At 41.1% G+C, this 14974-nt stretch overlaps 1 protein-coding gene across 2 annotated transcripts; it reads left to right on the top strand.

Moving 5' to 3' along the window:
• Positions 1 to 5529: 5529 nt before the first annotated feature.
• Positions 5530 to 11256, top strand: gpr173 (G protein-coupled receptor 173). 2 transcript variants are annotated; one of them, XM_070969576.1, is made up of 3 exons: positions 5596 to 6234; positions 6354 to 6455; positions 9497 to 11256. In XM_070969576.1, the coding sequence occupies exon 3, from the start codon at positions 9684 to 9686 to the stop codon at positions 10866 to 10868; it is 1185 nt and encodes a 394-aa protein (XP_070825677.1). In that variant the 5' UTR covers positions 5596 to 6234; positions 6354 to 6455; positions 9497 to 9683; the 3' UTR covers positions 10869 to 11256. The 2 variants fall into 2 exon arrangements, with proteins under 2 accessions (XP_070825676.1, XP_070825677.1); XM_070969575.1 differs by having other exon boundaries at positions 5530 to 6455.
• Positions 11257 to 14974: the final 3718 nt, after the last annotated feature.

Raw genomic sequence — 14974 nt, 5'->3', positions numbered from 1 at the left:
AATCCACAAACATCAGCAAATGCTGATGGGTCGTAAACCGGATATCCCTTGAAGCAACTAGTGACTCATGTTTGTGTGCTTTTTCCCAATACCCCAAGATAACCAGACTTTTATGTTAAACTTCACTTTTCATGTTTTCAACTTGCAGGACTCGGGGTACGCATAATATTGATGTTTTTCCCGTATCTCTGACCTGAAGTATGACCAAGTTGTGATTTTAACGGTTTTATAAAAGTTTGTATGAATTGTCACCACAAGACTATACTGCCATCCAGAGTTTCCTAACCGTCAGATTGAATATGCTTGACTTGGTACATTTTTCGATAAATAACCATAATCGTGATAATCATTTTGACAAATATAATCTGCCTCTCTTTATTCCTACCTTTATTTTTGTATTAGTTATTCATTGAGTTATTATACCTGTTGGGATAAAACTGTACCATGATTATCATTTAATGTTTTCACCCAACCATAGAAAGTGTCTAATGCATGCTGTGAACAGTGTTGAAATGCCATTGAAAATTGGTCATTGAAATTATATGTGATTGACCATAGTGAGAAGCAGATGAGCCCCTCGTATGATTCTTTGATTAGTCAGCTCCATGAGGCGAGATTACACCGCGCGTCACAAAGAGTCTCACGTGATTCGATGGCCTGCCTTTCGACACGCCCCGGAGCGACCTTTAAAAACTGCGTGTAGTGCGCGTTTCAGTAGTAGATTTATAGTAGATTAGTAGAGTAGTAGATTAGTAGCCTTTTAGTGGATTTGTAGTAGATTTTTAATTTTGTTTTGTTCTTTTGTTCTGTTCCTTTGTTTTCTTTCACGTCTAGTTACTCTCAGCTGAATTCCTTTCTTTGCTTTTGTCTTAAGTTTTGCACAGCTGTTTTGCTCCTTAAGTTTTCGTCTTCGAGCTACTCCAAGCATTCCGAGTAGCGTAAATAATCTTCAGAAGACGTATTCTTATAATTTGCCGTAAACTTCAAAGTTAACTTCCTCTTTAGCCAACGTTTTGTTTTGTTTTCATTAGTGAATTTAGGCAAGTAATACTAATTTTGTAGCCTTCTTCGACCGGCCATCGAAGAGACTCTTAATTTGTACTATCAGTCTAAAATAATCCGTCACGGACTCAACCGAACCAAACCCTGCGGCCAGCTGTTGATCCTTGGTCCGGTTCACAACCATCCGGAGCAGTCCATCATCTGTAACCGACCGCCGAACCAGTTCCAGAGATGCCCCGTTCCGCACCAGTTTGTCATCTTGGAGGTCTGGGCCTTCCACTAGACCACCAAGTAGATCGAGCCGCGGACGAACATCTGGAACGTCTTCGAGCCAGTTCGGAGCAGAGCACAACGGGACGCCAGCAACCAAGTAGGCACGCTAAGTGGGTTTGAATAAGAGTTGGTCCGTGAGGTTAAGATTAGGTCAATTCGTCCAAATTCTCTCCATTAATCGTTCTTTCCCTTAACCCTGCGTTCGCGTCCCCATTATTCCTTTTAGACTGCCTCTCACTATCGCCAATTTATTTACCCTTGTGTTGCCATAAGTCTCTTGTGTGTTCTGTCATATCACCTCCCATCTTCTGTCTTATTGTTCATGGTACATTACCCATTATCCACAATTCTGCTTAATAAATGATATTTTGATTTAAGTCCTGGTTAGACGGTGTCCTTTTGAACTGAATATTTACGATCCCTGTATCCAGAATTTACACTTCAGGTTATCAGACTGGTTTACCGTTAGTTCATTCGTTAATATTTATCAGCGTTATAGCAGTTAATTTCTGCAGTCCTTCTTAGCTGAGGAAGGTGGTGCCCCGACATTTTATCAACGAATGCAACATCAAATTAAGGTAGTACACACTACACTCACATACACATACAGTATGCACATACATTGAAACATGTCAGTATTGAATCTGCGATTGAGCCTTCACACACACACACACACACACACACACACACACACACACACAAACGTGTGCAAACACACACGCACACGCTGCTGGCAGTACCATTGAGCAGAGCTAAAACTAAGAATGTAAGAATGTGAAACATTGGACAGCACATTGTACTAGTAAAGATGTTACGGACTGTCACTGAGTGATGTAATGATGGACCATTTTCATCCTTGTTTGTACTAGGACCACTCCTATGCTCTGCCTTCATCATATGATAATCTGAGAGCCAGACTCAGGGAAGCCGTGAATAGGGTGGAGAGTCTGGAAAAAGAGAGGAGGAATGCAAACTGCTTTTGAGTCTTTTCCAGCAGCAGAAGAAACGGAAGAGCTTCCGCCCCCTTTTGTGAACATTCCTGCCTTATTGTGCCACCATAACTACCTACCTGCCTGCTTCGGTGGTCTTGTGGATAATGCATTAGTGTACATTTCAGGGTTTGTTGTGCGCCAAATTCTGAGAAAGTTGTCCTGTCATGCGTGCCGTGGTAGCTTGGTAACTGATGCATTACCCGCATCATTTGATCAGAGCTACCACTTGCTCACACTGAAAAACAAAGGAGGGCTGATGATCCCTTCTAAGGGCACAGTCAAGGTGGTCAGATCAGCTGAGGGGTTTATTCGCCAGTCAATGCCAGGGCAAGCTGTCAAATTGGCCTTGATCCATCAGTTTGTCCGGGCTGAGATTGGTTCTGAGGATGTGTTTTTTCTGGGGGGGCACATTCAAGATACACGGTTTGGGACCTATCACGGCTGTCAGCGGGCGGGAGGCGGGGTACACCCTGGACCGGTCGCCAGCCGATCGCAGGCACATACACACAACCGTTCACACTCACACTCACACCTAGGGGCAATTTAGAGTGACCAATCAACCTAATGAGCATGTTTTTGGTCTGTGGGAGGAAGCCGGAGTGCCCGGAGAGAACCCACACATGCAGGGCAAGAACATGCAAACTTCGCACAGAAAGGCCCAACCCGGGAATCCAAACTGCGACCTTCTTGCTGTGAGGCACGCGCACTACCTGCTGCGCCACCGTGCAGCCATGTATAGATATATGTATGTATATATGTTCAGTAATCATTGAATATGAAAATGATTAATCAAAGTCAGTGAAATGTTTGTGCTCTTTATTCAGAAAACATGTCACATCTAAAATTCAGATGCTTATATACAGATGTTATATGCTTATAAACAGATGTTTAATATTTCAATGTTTATCATCACAATAACAGTGTTGCATACATTGATAGCTGTAACAACTTAAAAAACATACCCTGGTTTGGTACTTTTGTACTCTAATGAAAAAAGGTCTATAGGAATCCTATAAGATCTCTTTAGTATGTATAATCAAGGTTTAAGGTCCATAATAGTTATTTAATACCTCTATGGTGTTCTATGGTACTGCTACCATCCCTGTATAATACTTCAAGGCTATAATTTGTTTCCTCCCGAGTGTTCCTGTGGTACAATCTTATCTTACGATAGTAAAATGTCGCAAAATACTAAAGGATTATAACCATTATCACATCACATTAAAAGTTACATGTGATGTTTCTGATGCCTATTTGTTTCCCAAATATATTAGCGTGTGTGTAAATGGGTGAATACAAGGCATCACGTTAAATCAGTTTGTAGAAAGGCGCTTGATGAAGTTCGATCCATTTCCTTGCATTAGTTTATGGAGCAGATCTGCCACCTCCAATATGGCGGACACGCTGACGTATGCAGCAACGGCCTAACCAGCTCAATGTGGCATCTGCGTGTATGTCTATGGTTGTGTTCCTCCTTCTTCTTCTTCCTCTTCCTCCTCTACTACTTCTTGTCACCAGAAGTTACAGCTAATGTTCTACATACTGCCACCTGCTGTACTGGAGGGTAAATTAGCAAACACATCAAATAGGCAGTCATGACTCTGGTCAACTTTTTTTTTTTCTTTTTGTAGAATGGTTAAAAATACAGGAGATTTACAGGAAAATATTGGAGGACTAGTGGAGGACAGAAGGAGAGAAGGGTGAAATACCGGAGAATCCCAGAAAAACAGCAGGGTTGATGGTGCTAGCAGACAGATCTGAGGATCACCAAAGTCAAAGGGTTTAATCCTCTGGGAACCATGAATGTCTGTAAAAATAAATGGCAGTCCATCCAAAAGTTGTTGAGATACTTCAATCTGAACAAGATTGGTGGACTGACTGACAGACAGATATGCCATTCAGAGAAGAAATTATATTTGCATTATACTATACTATATTAGAAAGTGTTACAAATTTCTTTTATATAAATACTAGTGCTGTCAATCAATTAAAATATTTAATCGTGATTAATCGCATGAATGTCGTAGTTAACTCGTGATTGATCACAAATGAATCGTACATTTTCATCTATTCTAAATGTCCCTTGAATTATCATTTTAATACTGTTATCAACATGGAAAAGTGGATAGAGTTGCTTTGTGCAAATGTTTTTTATTGAAAACAACAACGTGTAGTGTTATTTCACACTAACATTCTCACTTTGAGTAGTCATTCACATTTGAATGAATCAAATCTCACACAATTGACAAAAATAAAAATACTTGGTTACAAAAAAGCCTCTTCAGCAACCCTTTCTAAGGGATCAAAACAGGGTGATACAAAATAAAGTTACAAAGTGCACATCATTGTAAACTAGGACTTAGCCTATAGTACAATTAAACCATGGCTTAAACTTTCTTTTCTTAAGTTTCCTTTGAATATAACAGCATCCATATGCCTCTGGTTTTGACAAGGAGTCAGCGGAGAATTTGCATTCGCCGTGTGTTTGGCCATCAAGTGGTATTTCAGACTGGATGTGCTACGTTAATAATTCAGTTCACACCGACAATACACACAGATAACTTTGGTCTTGTCAGTCGACCCATCTGGCAACTTTCTGAAACTAAACTTTCCATTCAGAATCTTGTTCACATCCATTTTGGCGTTTCACGCTTGACATCCACACAAACCTACTCTTTTACAGCTAGCAAGCAGGCAAGACCACACACATGTGTGGGGCGTGCCTATTGTTTTGTTTCCGGTTTACAATAGGATCCTGTAGTTTTTCTTACGTTACTAGCAGTGGCCACAGCTTATAAAAAAAACTACAAGTTCACCAGGTCACAAAGAGCATTAATCTCGCGATTTAAAAAAAATTACGCCGTTAAAATTGATCCGCGTTAATGTGTTAATAACACAATATTTTTGACACTACTAATAAATACCAATAAACAATTTTACGCCTTACTGTGCCCACTGATTTACATCCAAGGACTTTTCACAGTATTAAATTGTATTCTATGAGGAATAAGAAAGTTTGTGAATATTGTAACCCTGATTTTTATCAGATGCCTTTTACCTGGAGTTTGCCTGATTATCTGTTTTATTTTAAATAAAACTTTTAAATATATTATGTATTTGAAAATTAACGCAGGCATATACATTTACATAGATTCAAACATTTAAATAGCAAGCCCTCACTGTGAAAACAACACGCACTGGGACTCTCTACTGGACTTTCTGCCCACAATCCCCAAAAAGCTTGGTGCCGCCACTGTCCGTGAAGCATTCAGACGGGATCACAAACACTGGCCATACTGGCGGCAGCTACTTGCTCTGACGACTGGATACAGCGCTTACTCCCGAAACCTGCCTTTCTCCTCCGAAGGAAGACGCACGTCCACCTGCCGGCGACAGCGGAGCAGCAGACATCTCATTTCTTGTATTTCCATCCACAGTTTAATCCCACATATCCGCCTGTTTGGCAGACGCCTGGCCGCTGACTGGCTGCGGGACAGAATGAGGATTGGCCTCGATGTCATCCTGCAGCTCAAACCTGCCTGCTCGGGGCTTTCTGGCCTCATTATGTTCGCTAGAAAACATATTTGTTTTTGACCAGACGCCCTTGGATTGTTTTGGCACGCTAGAGGAAACGAGGTTTCCCTCGGCTTGACTGGAACAATGCGAAAGGAAGTGCGGCGGTGGATCGACAGGGTTTACACGGGGCGTCTGCTGGTGTCTGGCAGCGCCAGGAAAAGATGAGTTTACAAATGCTTCTATAGGACACGACCTGCTCTTTCTGAAATCAAGAGTGGATGTAGGAGTTGACACCAAACAGCAGAGAGCCCATCTGAACGGTGATGGTGTCACCGGGATTGGGGCTTCCTCGCGACCGGCACGAGCTTCTGTGGAAAACACGGAGACATAACATGCACAAGAAAAAAGAGCAAACGCAGCTTTGGCTTCTCTTAAGCCATTGTTCTTTAAAGTGAGTCCTCAACAGTCTTCGCTTAACACTTTGTACAAAGATTTGGACCATTGATACAGTTGTTACCACACCGTCAGGTGCGGCAGTCTGTCTTATTTAGGCCTACCAACTGTTTCCAGCTATTCATTTTTCTGAGGGAACAGCCAAGTGGATCGCTGTAGCTCAAATTTCATGTAGACCGCAACAGAGGGCCCGCCCGGAGGACAAGCAGCCCACAGCAGGTAAGCAGCACATGACTACCATTTTGTATTGCCTACAGGTCACTGTCTGCCTCTGCATTCTGCGTGCCATTTGTTGAGTGTAATGAGCCCTGCTGCCGTCTTTCTGGCTGCCTCCTTTAGGACTAGACTATTGCACCTTACAGGGACTGGTATCCATTTGGCTGCCTCAGACTTGACAGGGTGGTCATCTAATGAGGATTCGCATTATGCAGAGCAAATCGTAATATTTGATGCATGCATAACCGCAGCATACAGTGGTGTGACGCTGTTTTGTGCCGCTGATAAATAATACTGCATTTCCAGCAGTTGTAGGCCCTCTCATACTGGGAGAGCCAAGTGATTTACTATCACTTGGTGTAAATTGACCCATGGAGAACATATCGCCACCTTTTGAAGGAATACAGGCTATGGGATTTTAAGCCATCCTGACTCCTCAGTGCTGCAGCAGCGGATGGCTGAGCAGTCCTCACCAGACCTGTAAGTTAGACTCCTTGTGAGAATGCCTGACGCTGTACCCCACTGTCAGACACCAACTCTGTCTACATCTCATCCAGTGAGCTTTGTCGCCTCCTCCCACCGACATCAAGCCAGAAGTATTGGGCTGCTGTTGCTACCCAGTTCCTGACAGTGACTCTGCCCTTCGCCGCCAACCAACTTCCAGCTTCGCAAAGCCCCTCCTTCAAGACACCCAGCCTCTCCCACAGTTTCCCAGAGCTCCCAGCCTGTGCAGCTATTAGGCTGCATCTCCTAAATTTAACCTGATAAAAACGGTTGATTTGGTAAATTTGATCTTGATTTGCTAAACATCTTAATTGTTCATCATTTACACTTGTCTTTTAAAGGTGCACCAAGTGATTTCTTCAAGTTTGATTTTTTTCAAATAAAATTCGCTCAAAGGCTATCCCTCATCTCACCAAACAGCTGATATCCTGCTTAGGAGGGGACTGCTGCCTTGCAGTCACTGTGCTTACATTGTTTTATTCATTGTGATTGAGAGTGAGGGTCACAGTGATCAGAGGTTTTGTACTGGAGATGTCTTTGTTAAACGTGAGTTGACTTTCAGTATTTAGATGTCAATCCTAATCTTTCTGTAGCCTCTTATTCTATTATGATTGTATGGTTATATTGTATATTTTTCACCAATTGGAAGAAATAAATTAATGTTATACAGTAGCTCATTCACATAAGACACTGTGGTAAATAATGTGTTCAATGTCCTTGTAATAACATGCCTCTCACAGCTGACATTTTGACTTATCATAGCAGTAAAAGCAATGGTGTACCAGACAACATCAAAGATGGTTGCATTAGACTTTAAGGCCTCAGTATGCTTGACAGAAAGTGTTTGTCAGATCATCTAACAGAATATGAAATCCTCTTTCTGATGGCAGCTTCTGCATCATGGGGGACTGCATCAGACAATTTTTGTATTCGACTGTCCCACATTTACACCCATGCCATGCAGTGATTGACCAGGCAAGCACTGGTATGAACGTCATCAGGTGGAACTCTTTTTTCACTCATACAATCACTTCACAGCCAGGTGCAACATTGTTAAATGCATTCAATGAAAAACTGAAAATGGGCACAGTGAATTTGTGTTGAGATGATGAAGATGGACAAAAAGACAGTTATCTGACTGTCCCTGGTCAGTGTGTGGTCTTTGGGTCCTGTGCAGGAGAAACACCTCATTGTTGAAGGCTGTGATCTGGGATGTTAACGGTTAAAGATTAATTGGTTATCACCAAGAATATTTTTGACCGGTAAAGCATGTTGGTCTATAGGTAAATTTGCATAGACACACACACACACACACACACACACACACACACACACACACACACACACACACACACACACACACACACACTCTGCTAATGCTTACTTCACTCAGCCTCAGCCTAAAGCTAAAAGCTCCCAAATGTTTGTTCAGTATCTTGAGTCTGAGTATATCACACAAGTGAGAACTGTAACTAAATGGATTGAAAAGCATTTAGAGGAGAAGAAACCGGAGCTAAAAGTCAAGCTGGACAACTCTCACTAATGAAAGCTATGTCACAGCTACCTGTTCCTTCATCAGTGCTGACTGAGATATGCAGACCAGTGTTCTTCTCAGTTCAAAATTAACCAGTTTGTCAACAATTAATAGGTGTCAAGTTATCAAAAGCGTAATTAACTGAAACTGGCACAAGCTGCTTTCTCTACCATTTTTTGAGGTGTAGTCGATGAACCGATGTTTTCCTAACTGGTTAAAACTCTTTTTTTGCCTGTGATAATTCATGTTTTATCAGTCGTCACTTTGATTAGCATACTTTCTTTTTCCGATCTTGTATCTTCCTCGCGTCTGCTTTTATTGCCACTACTTTAACTTCTTTAAACAAAGCTATGTGGTGCCCCAGTAAAAGAAAATGAAAGGTTCATGTCAGCAGATAAGCCATGAAATCTTGGGTATCATTAAAAATCCGTACATGATTGTTGATTTGTAAATATACAATTATATCTCAAACATTTTTAACACTCCACTACATTTTAAAATGAAGGACTTGTTCATAACAGTCAAAACTGCAACTGGATCCCAGCTGTTATGAGAAGTGACAAACACAGAAATGGGACTGAAAAGTTTTTGTACTGTAATATTATGGAGGGATAGTTACTGTGTGGTTGTTGGTTTCATTTGTTTTACTTGCATTTTAATGAGCAACTAAAATACTCAACACACCTTTGTTTTAACTCTCCGATGTATCAGTAAAAATCCATGCACTCATAGTTCTGCATACGTGCTATGGTTACAGGATGATCTTGCATAAATAATAGAAACATACACAGATCATACTTATGATGTGTGGTCTTAGAAACATGCTCACTCACAAGATGGCTGAAGGCTTCCTCATTAAAACATTCTCATTAACAGCAAGACATCTACATAATTTTACAATAAAAGTCTAGTGTTTAATTTTTTTATCTGGTGCTGTTCTACCTAGATGACTGAAATGACTGTGAGACTCATGCAAACTACTAATCCTTTGTCTTTTTTTGTCTAGGACCAGAAGTTGAGACAACATAATACAATAGGCAAAAGCACCCCGCTCGAAATGGGGCTATGTGGATTTATGTGTTCCTGTTCCATGTGAACTGCGGAAAAGAAGCAACCACGAGGACGGAGGAACGACTAGCAGACAGAGGAGGCAGTGGAGGAGTGGTGGCTTTGGTGTCTGAGGAAAAGGTGGTATGGGTGGCGGAGCATTTGGGATGGCGAATGGAAATGAGAGCAGCGAAGGGCCTGCTGGGCCCATGGCAGCAGTGGTGACTACCACAGGAGATATGGTAGTAGAGAGTCCCTCCTCTGCTGTCTCCACCTATGTCAAACTGGTACTACTGGGGCTGATCATCTGCATCAGCCTGGTGGGAAACCTGGTGATATCTCTGCTCGTACTGCGGGACCGGGCTCTGCACAAGGCACCTTACTACTTCCTGCTGGATCTGTGCCTGGCAGACACCATTCGCTCAGCCATCTGCTTCCCCTTTGTGTTGGTATCTATAAAGAATGGCTCGGCCTGGACCTACAGTGTGCTAAGCTGTAAGGTGGTGGCCTTCATGGCAGTGCTCTTCTGTTTCCATGCCGCCTTCATGCTGTTTTGCATCAGCGTAACACGCTACATGGCCATTGCACACCACCGGTTTTACTCAAAGCGCATGACATTCTGGACATGTGTGGCAGTGGTATGCATGGTGTGGACACTGTCTGTGGCAATGGCTTTCCCACCTGTTTTTGATGTGGGCACCTACAAATTCATTCGTGAGGAGGACCAGTGCATCTTTGAGCATCGCTATTTCAAGGCTAATGACACGCTAGGCTTCATGCTAATGCTGGCTGTGCTCATTCTAGCTACACATGTTGTCTACATGAAGTTACTCCTCTTTGAGTACAAGCACCGCAAGATGAAGCCTGTCCAGATGGTGCCAGCCATCAGTCAGAACTGGACCTTCCACGGGCCGGGGGCTACTGGCCAAGCAGCAGCCAACTGGATTGCAGGCTTTGGCAGGGGTCCAATGCCACCCACTCTGCTGGGAATCCGGCAGAACTTGCACAACCAGAACCGGCGCCTTTTGGGTATGGAGGAGTTCAAAGCAGAGAAGCAGCTTGGCAGGATGTTCTATGTGATCACCCTGCTTTTTCTGGTGCTCTGGTCTCCCTACATAGTGGCTTGCTATTGGAGGGTGTTTGTCAAGGCTTGCACAATACCACACCGGTACCTCTCCACCACTGTGTGGATGAGTTTTGCCCAAGCCGGGGTCAACCCAATTGTCTGTTTCTTCCTTAACAAAGACTTGAAGAAAGGGCTCCTTTCCCACCTACCAGCCTGCTGCAGGACTAAACCTCATCTGCCACGAGAGCCTTATTGTGTCATGTAAGCATAGATGATGTAAACATGGAGAACAACCAAGGGGCAGCCAAAAGACATGTTGTGGGAGTGTTTACTTATTAGTTATTGTGGATTTTGATAAAATGCAAGCTACAATTAAGCAGAGGGTGTAAACTAGTGAGTGTTATGGTAACTGGAATGGTAAGCATGCATTTCAATCTACCAACCCCTGTTTCACTCAAACAACGCCATATGTGGACTCAGACCTTTGATGAGAGAAAAATACTTTAATATCAAAACATGCAAGTGCTAATGCATTCTTTGTGGAAACCAAGCCAGACAAATAGCCACAAACAAATTATGAAACTGCTTCAGAAAGTGTCAAATTAGAAAATTCCTGGATTGACACAAAGGATGTTTGAGTTGGTTTGGTGACACCCCCCCCCCCCCCCCCAAAAAAAAAAAAGATCCATAAGGAGGACAAAGAAGCAAAATTTTACTAACATGCTGGATTAGTTAGCAAATCCAGATAATGCTATTTGTATAACAATTCATGTTTGGTGCAAAAAGGTAAAAAGGTGCACTAACTTATGACCCCAAACTGCATCTCAGTATTTGCTTTTTAGTATTTGACAACATTATTTAAAAAATCAAATTCCAGTTGTCATCAGCTTATCATTTTTGATTTTCTGACACAACACTATCCAAAGTCTGTTTTGTTTAGTTGTAGAGAAAATATATATATATATATATATATATATATATATATATATATATATATATATATATATATATATATAGTCAATCAATTCACATTGTAATACATTGTGTTCAGGTCTGTCCTGAAAATTATTTTAAAATCAAATGTGTTGTCTTTAGAAAGTGGAAGTGAAACACTGCATTCTTGAGCTCAGTAGATGAAACATAGGCAGTCTTAAAAAGGTTATGAATATTATGCTGGTCACATGATTTAATTGATATTAAGTTTTTAATGAAGTACATGTACAGGCTCACTTCACTGAATGAGGAACATGAAATTCCTGTTTCTTGTGTCTGACGCAAACACATCAGTGGAACACACAGGAACACCTACAAGTGGTGTGCACCAGCTTTTATGTCTATGAAGATGTGTTTTCTTTGGTCTCGTCTTTGTTGACAAGTTATCCATGTCTATTGTTTCTCTATTTGTTATTCATTGATGTCAACTAAAACAGTGACTGCAGACGGCAGTGTAGAAATTCCACCATTGATACATGTGCGTTTTTAATTATGTGCATTGTTTGAAGACAAATGATAAGACCTAATCAGTTAATAGTAAGCAGGGGTTTCTGATGAACAGCAGCTTGTTATAGCTCATGATTTGAGTCTGAACACAGTACCCAGTTGCATAAAATGCTTGCTTTAGAAAGCAAAATTTCCCTTATCTGACCATTGCACTTGGTGCGAGAAAGATCACCTCTAACCAGGGTCAAATATTGAGGATGTGCTGGAAATCACTTCCCATTGGCCACTTAGTGCACTTTATTTTCTTTACACTATTTTGAGTGTCTGAATGTTTTTAAGTTTTAAATGGATACTGTATGTAATGGCCTGATAAAATTCCACAATGGAACAAAAATGCCTAGAACAGATTTTTTGTTAAGAATCCAACAACACAATACCCCCATGTCCACAGACAAAGCTTCGATGCCGCTGCCAGAGATGACCCGCTGCCATTCTGACACGTGAGCCCAGCATCTCACTCATGGATCTTTCTTCCTCTCAGTTATCGTTCTGCACCCACTCTGTTTCTTCCAGAACATCTCACATTTCCGAAGCAGAAAAATCACTTGTGAATGGATGGAAATGGCTGTATTTATTGACAATTTAATTGTCATAATTAATTTTATATGGCTTTGTCTTTCTGTACAAATAGCAAAACTCGTTTCACTTGTTTGTGTCACTTCTCTGAAGTCTGTCAAACAAGAGAAGGAATGCTACAGCTTTCCTTCTGCTGTAACTCATTATTTGGTACAAAATGTCAGTGTGTTACATTCAGTCATTAAAACCAGTTAAGCTGCAATGTAACTGTTACCACATTGACCATGTAACCTGAAAACAGGTTTTACTTATGCCTGTAATTCCCTTAATTGGTAATGTGGTAATTCCCTTGGCACCTTTTTACTCTAAGTGGGGGAAAAAAAAAAAAAACTTGCATTGGTGGAGGTAATCTGTGATGGTACCAAAGCATTTCATTGCTATTGCTCACTTGTGCAGTGAAAACGTACATTAAAGAATTCTTTTCAGGCTTGGAATACACATACAGACAAAACCTCAAAGGAAAACAAAAGACAAATCACAAGTTACATCTGTAAAACTGTTTTTTTTTTCTCTGAAGAAAAACTGCTTAAGAAATCTTTTTTTTTTTTTTCTCGAGGGACTATGTAACTGGGCACTGATAACTGTAACTAGCTTTACAATCGACAGTTTTTTTCAAAGGCTCATTTGCTCCATATGAAAAACAGTTGATGTCAAGTGAAATGTGACAGTATATAACCGAAGCAAAGGCCAGACTGTGTCCTGTACAGCCTACTGGAGCTTTAAGTTAGGGAGGGAGGGAGTGTGTCCTCTCCTCATGCACATCAAGTTTCTGTCCGCTCTGAGTTAAGCCGCCAGGATTCTTTTGGTCTTACAACAGCCTCATGGGGGCTTGATCAAGTACCTTGGAGTTACTGCTGGAAAATGCGCTTTACCCATTTCTTTCATAAGCCCATTTCTGCCATTCAGTTAGCAAAGTTTCAAATTCAAAATTTGGCTTTTAAAAATCTCCAAATGCTGTGATACTAAGTCTTTTTCATTTGTAAAAATCAAAATTAGGAGAATAGTCAAATGGACTTTTCTGAGATGTCCTAATCATTACTTTTTAGGTCAAAATTGTTAAATAAATCAATATTTGATTGGTCATCATATTTCTTGAAAGTCACAGTGGGAATCATCACATCCTGCATCTTGTTGATTACAAGGTAAAACAGTACAACTATGTTGTTCCTTTTCATGGCTGGCATGAAAATCAAAAGATCTCTTTCATCCAGCTCCTAAGATTCCAAGATAAATGGCGTCTGGTGTCAAAGTCAGCTTGATATTATTTGATTGTACAGTAGAGCCTAGTAGAAATGAAACCTAAATCATTATCTTGACTCCACACAGAGTACTGGAGGTATGAGGATGCAGTAGATGGCACATCTGCTCCTTTAGTTTTGCACAAGTCTAGATAAATCAATTAACTGTGCTTCTCTCTTGTTACTATCTGAAAAATGAGCTGAAACTTGAAGTGGGTTTTAAATGGAGGTAATGGACAGGGCACAGAGGTTGCAATTTGTCAGTGAATGTCTTTAAACATGACACCATCCTTAAGATTGAGGGTAAATAGTGTAATAGGGGCTTTGAGGTGCCCTTTGTCGCTGCCGTGGCATGCTGTTTACCCAACAATAAGATGCTACAGAGGATCGCTAATCCTGTTTTTATTATCAGTATTATGGCCTTACTCCATAAAAATGTCAAAACAATGCAACAAAGAACAGACAAATCTTCTGTATGTGCTGAAGTCACTCAAAAGGAGGAAAGAGAACAATATGTACACTTGACATTTGAGACTTGTTGCTCTTCCCATCTAAACCTGGAGGAACGGTGGTCATGGACAGATGATGGGAAGTGGGGAAAAAAAAGAACATTTCTAGAAGCACTAGAAGTGACTTCTCTGTCGCAGACTGATTATCTGAGTGAACCCTGAGTGAATCTGGAATTTTTGTGGGATTGTTTTTCTCGGTTGTTTTCCTTCTCAGATTTCAATCTGAGGAATGAAGCAAAAATGTCTTTCCATTTTCATTTCTGAGACAAAGCCAGAGAAAAGTGTGGATTCGGAGTTGATGCTGTAGAGGCCTGACAGTGCTAATTTAGTTGCCTCAGGCAAATTATCTTTTGTAAATTTACTGTGACCTCTGTACTATTTAATGTGTATTATATTGACTGCAAACCAATTTTGAAATGCAATGGAGGAGTTCCTGATCATCATATTTTTACTGTGTGTGTGTGTGTGTGTGTGTGTGTGTGTGTGTGTGTGTGTGTGTGTGTGTGTGTGTGTGTGTGTGTGTGTGTTTGTTTCTACTGGCAGGTATG

This window comes from Chaetodon trifascialis, chromosome 8, assembly GCF_039877785.1.
Source record: "Chaetodon trifascialis isolate fChaTrf1 chromosome 8, fChaTrf1.hap1, whole genome shotgun sequence".
Classification (NCBI taxonomy): Eukaryota; Metazoa; Chordata; class Actinopteri; order Chaetodontiformes; family Chaetodontidae; genus Chaetodon; species Chaetodon trifascialis.
This window is presented reverse-complemented; position numbering and strand designations above follow the sequence as displayed.

Excerpts from the sequence above, each read along its gene's own strand:
- gpr173 (XM_070969575.1), top strand. The coding sequence starts at position 9,684 with ATGGGTGGCGGAGCATTTGGGATGGCGAATGGAAATGAGAGCAGCGAA.